The 12552-nt window shown below is 36.1% G+C and overlaps 1 protein-coding gene across 4 annotated transcripts in view; it reads right to left on the bottom strand.

The window, feature by feature from the left end:
- Positions 1–268: 268 nt before the first annotated feature.
- ldah (lipid droplet associated hydrolase) overlaps positions 269–12552 on the bottom strand; it is a 260164-nt gene continuing 247880 nt past the window's right edge. For all 4 annotated transcript variants that reach the window (XM_028797385.2, XM_028797383.2, XM_028797386.2 and 1 more), the window contains one exon: positions 269–5248. In XM_028797385.2, coding sequence (XP_028653218.1) covers positions 5057–5248 — 192 coding nt within the window. In that variant the 3' untranslated portion in view covers positions 269–5056. The remainder of the gene's footprint in view (positions 5249–12552) is intronic.

The raw sequence follows: 12552 nt of genomic DNA, 5'->3' as shown, positions 1-12552 counted from the left end.
TTGGAAAGTCAGTAGTATTTTTGAGCCTCCTCATGAATGCCTAAATGTGTTATTGTATTTAATTTAAGGATAATGAATACAGTAAAATATTATTTATGATATGACATCAGTAACACTAATTAATAAATGTGTGTATTGAACACTAACACACTGATGTGAGACTTGAAAATTAAATTATAAGAGTATAATATTAAAGAAAGCACCCTAAAATAAATTCTGTTCTGCATACTCATACTGTACTTTAGAACAACCTAGGGCCATGCAGGCATTATTGTTTTAATATAAGGTTTATTTAAGCAATGGATACAATAAGTTTACAATAGTTTTTTCCAATACAGTAATCTAAAAACACAAATGTAATCATAACTGGTATTTTCCAGAAGTCAAGCCATCTTCCAAAATCTTAGAGTAGTTGAAGTACAAGTAATAATAATATAATCAAACAGTTTATTTCAGAAAGCTATCACAAGAAAAAGGACAACAGGGTAAAAAAGGAAAGTAAAAATATTAATTGATAGCATCAAGTACAGTATGAGGAAATTAGTTCTCTCTTATAAAAGAATTCAAGTTGCTACAGTATTTACTTATAATTTATAGTAAAATTGCATCATGTTCTATTTTAATAATATACAAGGAGAACATAGTGCAGCCTACTTAGAGTAAGTGCAATAATAAAAAAAATCTGCAAAATAAAATATGGTCTGGTAACAATACATTTAACCCATAAAATTAAAAACACGTTTACAATAAACCATCCTCAATAAATTGCATAAATGAATCAGTGATATTTAAATTATTTCACAATGAAAATATAACTTGAGAGTACACTTATTTAACATAGCCCAGAAAAACTGATACCCGAATATTCAAACAAGAAAGCAAAAGTAACTTTTAAAACAGCGTGCTTATTTTGCTGTTTTGTACTTTGGTACCTACTGTATCAGTGTTTGCCATTGCATAATACAGCAGGAAAATAATTTAAACACAATAATATTAAGCTTACATTTTACAAATGAGATTTAAATTTTCAGTGCATTTTCCTGGTCTAGTTTCCCTGATATTAATTAGAGAGATAAAGGAAATGGGTAGCAAACATTCTCATCACAGCAGTCATTAAACTATCACACCACTAACAATAATTCTGAAACTGGACTTGCAAACTAAAAACAACAAATAAAATTTACTGTATGTTTTATTTTTAAATTAGACCAGTCATTTTCCATTATACTATGTGTATATGACAATAAAATGGAACTTGAACAAAGAGAACCTGGGAGCATCAAACCTGAACACCCCACAACAATGCACACCTAAAGCACATAGCTGTAACTCTGACACTCCTCAGAACATTCAGTTTGACCTCCACAAGTTTGAACTGTGAAAGAAGCCCAGAGCATCTGGAGACAATCTACTGTATGTGAAACAGTGAGAATGTGACCAGATGAGGAGTCAAATCCAGAAAACACTGTGTAACGATGTCTGCATCTAGATTTCTCTGCCACTGAAAACAGAAGTGCCTAGTTTTTATGATTGTTTGATTGTTTTTATTCACAGTTTCATCATGGCATGTTACATTTAAATTAATCAAGGTGAAATGAACAGATCCATATGTACATGTAGTCATTGGTCATAATATTCTGCTACAATCTGACATTAAACCTAGTTTAATGTCAGCTTCCTACATAATTCTCTCTTTTGTTTTATTCACAGCATTTCAAAGTGGCTGAAGAATATTACTTTAGTAAAGTAATATATACTATATAAAGTCAATGTTCTACATGTACAGCATTTACTTTATGATAAATTTTTGGCTAGGATATGTGGTCGATAACGTGGTTTTAAGCGGCAGTTAAATGAGTTCTTACCTGCTCAGATTGTACCACAAGTTTATATTTAAAGTCATTAACATTTCATTGTAGTATCCATGAATGTAACATGTTGATAGAAGTTTATTCCCTCGTTTAAAGTCACCAGGATTCAAAATGGTAAAGTCCCCAGTATTCAGATATTCGTAACAAATTATCTGCATAATGAGTGCTGATTAAAGGTGAATTTTAGTAATATCAATATTGTTTATTCATATTGAGGGTGTGCTGTAATAGAAGCTGGCAAAAATAATCTTGTAAGATCTATGGAAGGCAGCACAGTGAACAAGCAGAGCCCCAAGTAGAATGATAAACTGTGGTGTTGTCTTCTTAAATGTTACAATATAAGCATATATTTGATGTTATTCACATTTGCCTTTTACGGTAATAATCCTAAAATACTGTAATGTACTATATGTGAGTAGTAAATGTGTCCATAAAAATAATTTTATACTAAGGCATTGTGATATTAAGCAACCCTGTAGTAGCACATTAAGAAATACCTGTAGCAGTCTTTTTTTCAACTTCTAAAGTTAATTTTATTTAAACTGTGGCAGACTTTATTTTTCAAAAGTTTGAGGTTAATTTTATTTACAGTATACTCCTTATTTAAGTAATCAATTTACTTTCATGACGTTCTAGGTACCTTCAAAGATCCTCACTGTGCTACTTAACAATCTCACCTAGGTTCACTTTCTCTGGATATTCAAGAACTTATAAACTACTTTTCTTTAAAATGCTGTTGCTTCACAGATCCAAGGGCCGGGATCCATTCTCACTTTTGCCTCAATTTGTGTGGAGTAGCCCCAGTGTCTACATACTGTAGGCCTAATATGGTGCCCTGGTTTCATGGTAGGTTTCGTATCATTGCTAAACTGATCTGTTACTAATAGATTTCTGTGCGTGTATGCTGAAACAAAGCATTGTTGTGCTTCATACTACTGCCCAAGGCTCCAGAACCCTGGGATGCTGTAATGGCCAAGGTAAATTTCAGATTAAAAAAAGGATGGATAGATATTTATTGATATCCATTGTGTAAACCTTCATTCATTTTTTTTGTTAGAATATAAAGTAACTCAACTGAGTAAGCTATTAAGAGCATAAGGAGAAAAAAAAAATCACAAAAGGCCTATACTAAAATTATCATAAATATGATGAAAATGTGTGTATGTATTTGAAAAATAGCTTTAAATATATTTAAAATAGTGCTTCATAATACTGTGAGAATGTAAAAAAGCAAAAAAAGGGACTTAACTTTGTAAATCCTGATGTCCCATAGTGTTTCATTTTAAATCTTTATGTTCATCTTTTTTATTTATAATTCACAACATACACTGCCAGCTTCCTCTAAAATCAAGGGCTACATTGAATATTATTTTCTTATCTCTGTAAGTTTTATTTAATGCATTGTCTCTTACATTATTATGTGAACACTGAATAGTCTCACTAATGCATGGCAAAAAAACAGAACTTTCCTAAAAAGTGTACAAGAGATGTGCTAAAAATGTGATTTATGTGAGTCTCAAAAATATGACTTTCCCAGACCTCTTTCTATTAGTCACTGCAAAATGCCATCAAAATGTTTTCAACATACTTGCTCAAAGATAAGATTCTGAGTCTTTTTAAGACAATGACTAGAGTGGATTAAAGTCTAACTTGCCATGAATATCTCTCTCTGGTAGAACAAGGGTTTAACTTTGCAATGAAGAGGATAAAAGGTCATGGAGGATTGACATTCTAAATCTTATATCTTCAGGCAAAAAAAAATGATCAGGTTCAAAAAGGGATGAATAGCAGGGAATGGAAAGACTCTTACTACATTGTACTATGGTTTGCTTTGTAACTCATACTGGATTAGAGCATCTGCTAAATAATGAAAAATATTAATATAAACCAAATTTCCACCATATTGGTCTCAAAGAATGCTGTCCCAAATGATTACATGCTGTGTATTGGTCACTCACATAAATCATCCTGTACATCATCCAGAGAACTGAGAAAAGCATTGAAGTTAATCAAGAAAAAAAGAGTGTGTGTACTACACTCCAGTATAAGGCCCTGAAGTAGTATAACAATGAAGACCACCCTGGTTGCTTATGGGTGCATAAGTTAGATATTCCTCCCTATGCTGGCTAGCGATTCCATTACAGCACAGTGGCCAATGGTGTAACGTTTCATGTCTTGTCAGCGCAAGCTATGTGGTGATACTTCATAAGAGTCATGTTAAAGCCAGGACTCATCATTCATTACTATTTTCTCCCCACTGCTCAGACACTGTAAGTATAGTATCAGGAGACAAGATAGTACAATGAATCATTTTTTTGTTTTCTAGTTCATGCTATCCTTTTTTCTCTTGTATGCTGTGTTTGTTTATCTCTTTTTTATCAGACAAAGTTTTTCTTGCACACCACTTTACAAGTGAAATACAAATCATACTAATACTACAGTGTCATTTTTCACATGTGTATAAATGGTGTTGAATGAGTCCATTAATTAGCTTGCTTGTAGCATTTTGGATTAAAATGCTGTCTTATTGAGTGTTTACAAGGCTTTGAAAACTGTTTCATTTTGAGAAAGATTCCTACAGCTTTGGGATTTGTGCTTATATTGTAGTTGTGAGAAAATAAGTTATGATTTTCAGAAATCCGTGCAAACTATTAAAAAAATTTAAAGGGCAGAGGATGCCTTCAGAATACTGGATCTCATTTGCTATATATAAACAGTACCCTCTACTTTAATAAATTGCTTCCTTCAAACCTGTCACTATACCGGGCAGTATTCTAAATTAGAAATAAATATACCAGACTTTAAGCTATTTTTTTGCAATGTTACCCACTTTCAACATTCATTCCAAAATACTAATCTAACAATTTCAGCATGATTATTGCCATTAATGACAAATGAGAGGTACTAGATATCTATGGTAAGTTACTGTAGTTGAACGTTACAAGAAATTAACTTCTTTGATTTCTTAGGCCTGTAAGAAATTGCTATAGATTTACAATAATTACTACAAATATATAAAAGAACAGCTTAAAAAACATTCTCCATTTCAAAATGCAGGAACATTTTTTAACAATGTTGCTCTTGTTTCTTAAAGTACTGTGTTTTATGATTGATTAACCAAGTTGGGTGCACATGATGTCTTACTGCAAAAGAAGCTACATTAAGACCATACACAAAACAAAAGACTACAGACTGTGCAAGACTTTCTGTAGCCATTCAGTCATCATCAGTGCCACATCTCTTCCAGCATCCAGGACAAATGCATGACGAATTCCTTTGTTACACAAACGGATGTCAGCTTTGGGAAAGTCTCTCTTTATCTCTTCGTAATATTGTACAGGGCACCAATTATCATTTTCACCATAGTAGAAGATTAACTGGAAACAAAAAACAAACAAAAGATTATTACGAACGTAGAAATGTTAGGATTAACTACTGCAGATCATCATTTATTTATCCATTTTCCAATACAGGAAAATACATACTGTACATACACCAATGTGTAATGATTTACTGATTAAACCTTTAACCAGATTAGCAGATTAACACAAATTATTCTATATTTTTATTGGTTATAAAAAGTAAGTTTTAATATTTTCACAAATAATTAAAAAAAACCTTAGCATTAATAAAATGAAGAAAATACATATGAAATTATGTATTAGCTAGTCATTACCTGAGCTCTCTTAGTGCAATTCCAGTGTTAAATCGAACTGGAGCCTACCCCAGTCACACTAGACGAAAGACAGGAACTAACTATGGGATGAACATCAGCATTTAAGGTTTAAAACTACAAAAGAATCTAATTTTTACATCTAAAAAACTCAGAAGATCTAAACTACATTTGAGTGGATGCATCCCACTACTGCAGAGAATTCGAGACTTAACTGAAAGCAAAGTAATGTAGAACCAGGCATTAACATAGCATGCAATCTGAGAGACATAAGTGATGCATCAGAAAAAAGGGAAGAAATGTGACCCTCACACAGACTGGATGGGCGAGCAATTAAACTCAAGCCATGGATCTAGGACACAACAGAACTAAACACAGTGTTGCAATGCAGTCACCATGTTAAGTAGTGTCAGGATACTGTAAAAAGGCAAGAAATACTGGGGATTCTAAGAGGAACCTGTTCTTACTCTTGACTTAAAAGCATCTCTTTATGGTTTTCTTTTTTTATATGCTAGGAAGCAGAGTTGTTTTTAAACAACTATGAAATTGAGTTAAAGTGTACATACTAATACCTATAACAAATACATACTTGTCAATTAATAAAAAAACAAAAAAACACTCCAACATTAATACATTGACCCTGTATACCTGAGGAATACTAAAGAGTAAGAATCTCATTTATACGTTGAGTTAAACTAAGAACAGTTCAATTAAAATAAAGTGCTTTATAATGTAAGATTAGATTAAGCACTGTAATACAGTTCATCATGATTACTGCATGTGGTGTTAAACAAATTATCTAAACACTATCTACAAAGCATATGCATCATTAGTTATATTACAATCTTACTATAACAAATACAGAGAAAAGACTAAGTGAAATGGATGAGCAGAATTAAATAAAAAACTGATAGCATGTCTTAACTACAAACAATACAATGCATTTTGCTGATAGCTCCACAGTAGCTTAAGTCTGTTTTCAAATTAATTGTCTTATCCTATGGTTTAATTTATAATCCCCTTGAGCTAATACTCCAAATAGTTTTTCTGGCATAGGGTGGGACTTTCCCAGACTGCTCAGCAATGCACAATAAAATAATCACACAAGCAATTGGCTACTTAAAAGTTCACAAAAAAACTTAAATTCCTTTAAAAATGTTAAACCAATTTTATGCTAGACTATTTTTAGAGGCTAAAATGTGTTTTACCCACGAAAACATTTTTAAAATGAAACACACTGACAATAAAAAAGACAAGATTACTTTAATAAATGTTTTTTAATTCTAAACAGGGATTTACACTTTAGAAGTGCAGACTTTCAAAAAACAATAGTGACTGAACATTCTACATAATATCCACCTCATCACATTTATAGCATACAGTATCATATGTCAAAATTATACCTGCTGTGAGGACTATTAAGCATCTGGATAATATATTTACTGGAAAACACAATAAATAACTTTGATGCATGTGAAACAATGTTCAAAAAGGTGTATTAGCAGAGATGCTTCATCAAATTTAAATGGTAGTAAAAGTTCAGTTAAAACAAACTAACTTGAAAATGGAAATATTTACTTAATTTACAAGACTACATTATATTCTGGCCTTACAGTACCTAAATTAACAGGTGAGGAGGGATCAACACTGAGAACGCAAACTGCAAGTAAATCAACAAAATGAGAACAAAACCCTGTTGCTGTACAGGTTGAAGCACTCTTGTTCATTAGGTCTGGTGGCTTACCTTTTTACTTGCTGTGCCACCAAAACAATCTCTTCTTACATTAAGATTCTATCATTTTGGATATCTTTGTCCTTCCCATGAACCTTCAAGCTAAACTCTATTGACTCCAGGCTCGATTCTGGGCTCAGATGTTTTGAACTCTTTTTAGGAATGATTTCCGGTCTAATGATTGGGCTACAAGACATCAGCTAGAATTACTGCCAGAAATTTCTGATGTTCCTGTATCTCTGAGCCAGTAGTACTAGTAGTAGTAGACAGTAGCCTTCAATCCTGAGGGATCATTCATTTGCGCCTCAGTGGACTGGTTGTAGCAGCATCAGCTGCTGTGAAGTCCAATACAGTACTTGTTGCACTGCATACAACATAATTCTAAAGGAGCTCAAACATCTTAGGCATGTGTCTTCCTCTGGGCGCTCTTATTGTCAAATTTCTTCATCACTTCACTCTCATGCCTTGAAAAACCCTTCATCACCTCTGAAGCGACCAACTGCTAAGTGCTGACATTGATGCCAAGAGCCTTGAAGCTTACAGACACATCACACTTACTGTACACATATCTTTGTGCACAACTGGGATCTTCCTGTTGGCCTCTTGCCAGAGGCCAGTTCTCTCAATTGGAGGTCTTTGGGATTCTGATTATCGGCCATGCACCAAACGTAACACAGCCAGCGCATTTGTCTATGCCTGAGAAAGGTAAAGATGTGTGTGGTGCCTGCCCTCTCTAGCACAGTATTGTTGGTGACCTTGAGTCTCCAAGTGATGCAATATATACCCCCAAGGAAGCACATAAGGAAGAAGTTGAAATACTGTTCTTATTTTTGAGCAGTGTCCAAGTCTTCCTGGCATCCAGTAATGTGCTCTACACGCAGGTGATATACACCTGGACTTTTAGTTGTTGGCCCAAACTCCCTTTGTCTTTGTAGCTACCTTTCTGATGCGTTTATTGATTTTGCTCTCAAGTAACAGGTTGTCTGAGATTGTTAAGCCCAGGTATACCAAACTCATGGATGACCTCCAGCTTGTAATCAATGATACTGATGGAAGGGTTGACATCTTGGCCCATCACCTGTGTCTTCTTCAGGTTGATAGTGTGTCCAAAATCCTACGCTTCTGCAAATCAAGTCATGAATGCTTGTTGATCCTGCTAAGTGTGAGTGCTGACAGCTACTGTACTTCGTTATCAAAAAGAAAATCTCAGACATGTTGCATCTTCACCTTGGTCTTGACGGTATGAAGAGCTTCTGGTCTGATTTTGCATGGAGGTAGATGCCCTCCCTGGCCTCTCCGAAGGAGTACTTAAGCAGGCCAGCATAGAAAGTTGCAAATTATGTCAGCGAAAGAAGACACCCCTTTTTCACACATCTGAGTATGTTGAAGGACTCTGACATTGAACAAATAAAATGGTTCCCTTCATGTCGTCATAGAATGACTTGACAATGTTGAACAGCGTTTTCTGGTGGTGTAGCCAATCTTGGCCAGAATCTCAAAGAGGACTTCCCTGCTCATGTGGTCCAATGCTTTGGTAATATCAATGAAGGTAAGGTACAGTGGTTCCTCATGTTCCCTGAACTTTTCTTATAGTTGCCAGATAGAGATGATATCAAGTCAATGTGTAATGTTCTTCTCTAAACCGTACTAACATTTGGGGTGGACTCTTTCTCTGCAACCACCTGCAGCTGCTTCAGGGCAACTCTAGCAAAAAGCTTCCCCAAAATGCTGAGAAGGGAAATTCTGTGACAGTTGTTACAGTCACTCCTATTATCGTTGTTCTTGTACGAAGGACAATGTTTACATCACTCAGTCTCTAGCAAGGGCAGAAGATTCTGTGCAGCTCTAGAATGAGGTTACCTTTGATGCAATTCAGGATCTCTGGTGAAATATCACCCTTTCCTAATGCCCTCTCAGAAGAAAGTGTTTCCAGTCCTTCAAGCAAATTTCTCTCCAGGGCTTGCACAAACTTTGCATGTTCATGAATCTTGGTAACATCAATTGTCTTGGTAACATCAATGAGTGACCTTCCTTTTCCTGGAGTGGTGCAGTTGTCTTAGCTGAAGTTTCACCTTCCTACACACGAGGAAGAGGTCGGTGTCACAGTCTGTTCTCTGGTAGCTGTGTGTCATCTGGACATTACTTAAGTTGCTGTGTATAACTGCAATGAAATCAAATTGGTACAAGTGCTTGGACGACCACACGTTTCTCCATGACACTTTTCAGTGAGGCTAAAGGTGATACAAATGCCAAGTTGACAAGAGTTTTTGTTCATGTATCCTGTTCTGAACTGCCCTAAGCAGGAAGGCTAGCTGTGGTGGTAGGTGCCAACTCTGGTGCTGAAGTCTTTGAGAATGAATAGTGGCTCTTGAAAGGGGACTTTGCTGAAGACTGCACCAAATTCTTTGTAGAAGTTGTCTTGGCTTCCTGGGTAGAGGTTAAAATAGGTGCAGAAGCACTGAAGACGTTGAACAGTCTTTTGGTTCCCTCAGTTGGTGGAATGATTGTGATAGCTAAGCTGTTTCATGCTCCTTAGTCTCCGCTTGTGGTTTTGCATGCTGAACAAAAACGGAATCCTTTCTTTTAAAGACTTCAAGTTGAAGAAAGATTCGCCTCTTGGAGGTTAACAAATGTCCATCTGAAGTCTACTCAATTCAATATAGACGAATGCATTCTTGCAAACTTCACTGATGTTCTGAAGATCTTCTATAAAGCCTGAAGACATAGTCCTTACATTCCTAGTGCTTATCTTGAGGGCTTTGATCTGCCTGGTGTAGGGGTTATTGATCTACCTGTCAGGGTTTCCCTGAGCCCCACACATGCAGTGGAACAAGTGGACTGTGGCAAGACAGCACCTATTTTTCTGGGTACTGCCCAATTCAAGGTGGGTGGTAGCTGTCAAGTGAGACCCTAGAATCTCTTCCACCCTTGGAAGCAGCTCTCGTTGCCTCACTTTTCCCTACTACAGTGCAAAGGGTTATAAGTGGTAGACTGCTGTTTCAGATGTTAAGTGATTTTGGAGTATCCTCTCTGGGTGCAAGCCTGTGTTACTGATGCTGCATGTTTCTCCTCTCCATGCCACTGGTGTTTGTCCAAGGGAATGGCAAGCACCAAGCATCAATCCAACTTGGCACCAGCGATGTTGCAGATGTTGCCTGAACATAGTTGCAAACAACAGCAAACTGCCTTACGGACTCAAGCTCAGTTTATTTCCTCAGGGTTTACTCCAGAAGCTTTCCCATGCATGGGTATATCCAGAAGACAGCGGGGGCTGATTTCTGCATTTCCTTCTCCTAGATGGGCTGCCACCCAAGGCTAACAGGTTCCTTCTGCCTGAGACTGGTGCTCACTGCTCAGTGGCCACTAGCAGCCCTATAAAGAGTTAATTCTTTCAGGGGGACTCCATTACTGTTTGCTTTGAAGGAGTAACAAGTTGGAAACAGTGTGCTATCACCTAACAATCTGGAAGTCAATGCCTGGCCTTCTTCTGTTACTCGCAAATGTCTGCTTAAAAAGCAGAATGATTTTTCTTAATACCTCAGACTGGTAACAGGCAGTGGTAACCATGCAACAGCAGCAGCAGGGAGAGAGTGGGGCACAAAGAGAAAACTGCATCCTGTCTGCAAATATCCCATATTCCTTCATGATACTGGAAGGCAAGTGATTTAGCAAGTGGCAGAGATGCCAAACTCAATGCTTAGGAGTGAGGAAGCCTAAAGGCTTCAAGATATCCTGGCTAATGAGTTGCATCAAGCAGTTACTTTTTGCAAAGGCAATGCCAAGTTGTCTCTAACTGAGAGAAATGACCCTTCAACAGCGATGGAGGGCTTAGGGGCAAAAATATATGACAGTCTCCAAGAAAATCTGTAGCCTGGTTTTGTTTTAACAAAAGAGGAACAGTACCAAATCCTTGAATCAATTCATGGACTTGGCCAAAATATAACCAATACGAGATTTACTGTCTTAAAATCAAGGACATATTTAAGTCTTGAATGGAGAGGAGAGTTGGTGCAAAGGAACATTAACCATAGGAAAAGGCCAATATTATGTGTGTGAGAGAAAGAGAGAGAAAGGAGGTAGTGATACTACAGAGACAATTTGTTAATTACTGTCACCAAAGTCATTTATAAAAACCTGAAAATTGAGAAAAAAATAGCAATAAGGAGAACCAACTATTTAAAAAATGAAATAAGATAAATTATTCATAAAATAAATTCTGAAGAAGAAAACACAGTAGAATCAAACATCAAAAATTCCCAAACCAATAATATATAGAATAATTATATAATTAATTGTTACTATAATTAAATCACAGTAAGTCATATAAATAATTTCAAAAAAAGCCACAAAAATGACAAGAAACATATTAAAAACTTAAAAAATATAATAATAAGGAAAAGTTCAAGAAGAATAACATATGAGGAAAAATGAAATAGAAATATATAATGGGAAACATAGGTGAATAATTAAACAAAATATAGAAAAATATAGTGTAACTAGGGGGTTCCCCCCTGCTCGCTTTGCTCACCAACACCCCTGGCCTGCGCTATGCGCCAGACACTTTGCATCTCTGCTGTTCGCGTTGTAGAGAGGGGGGCTGAATGCACCCCAAGGAGACGTGGTCATTCCTCCGAAACCCCCTCTTAAATGGTGATACAATGGGAAACAAACAGTTTTTTTTTTTTTTACCTCCCCTTTCCTCAATCAGTTGCCGGCTTGCTACTGCTGATTGCCTTGTGATCTGCATCTTGCACGGCACCTCCAATAAGCCTGTACAGCAGCTGTCCTTGTCATCTACTCTTTGTCTTTTATTTCTGGCCCCGGACGTGGTTAAATCTTTTGGCACAAAGTCTCGTCTTGCAGGACTTGAGTTCTTGACAAAAAACGTGACATAAAATCGTTGCACTTTTAGGCTTAGGATTTTATATATAGAGAGAAAGAAGATATAGTGTAATCAAAAATATAACACATAATACAACAAGGAATAAGGAAAAATAAAAGAAAAAAGAAGAAAATATAGCAATAATCAGTTGTAGAAAGTAAAAACAATATACCAAAGAAAATCTGTTAAAAGCCAAGATGCACAGGAAAAGTTAATAGGCCAAGTTAATGGAGAGTGGAGGAGCCCACTGAAGAGAATTTAACTGTGTGTTATTGTGCTTCGTCCAATACCGTTCTTGTTTAGCTCAGACTAGGGCGTAATGACTACAATTGAAAGTGGTTAATGTAAAACCAGCCAATGCATTATGAGGCTTACCTCATTATCTGGATGTCTA

Source organism: Erpetoichthys calabaricus, chromosome 3 (assembly GCF_900747795.2).
Source record: "Erpetoichthys calabaricus chromosome 3, fErpCal1.3, whole genome shotgun sequence".
In the NCBI taxonomy this organism is placed as follows: domain Eukaryota; kingdom Metazoa; phylum Chordata; class Cladistia; order Polypteriformes; family Polypteridae; genus Erpetoichthys; species Erpetoichthys calabaricus.
Note: the sequence above shows the minus strand (reverse complement) of the source record. Positions and strands in the feature narration are given on the sequence as shown.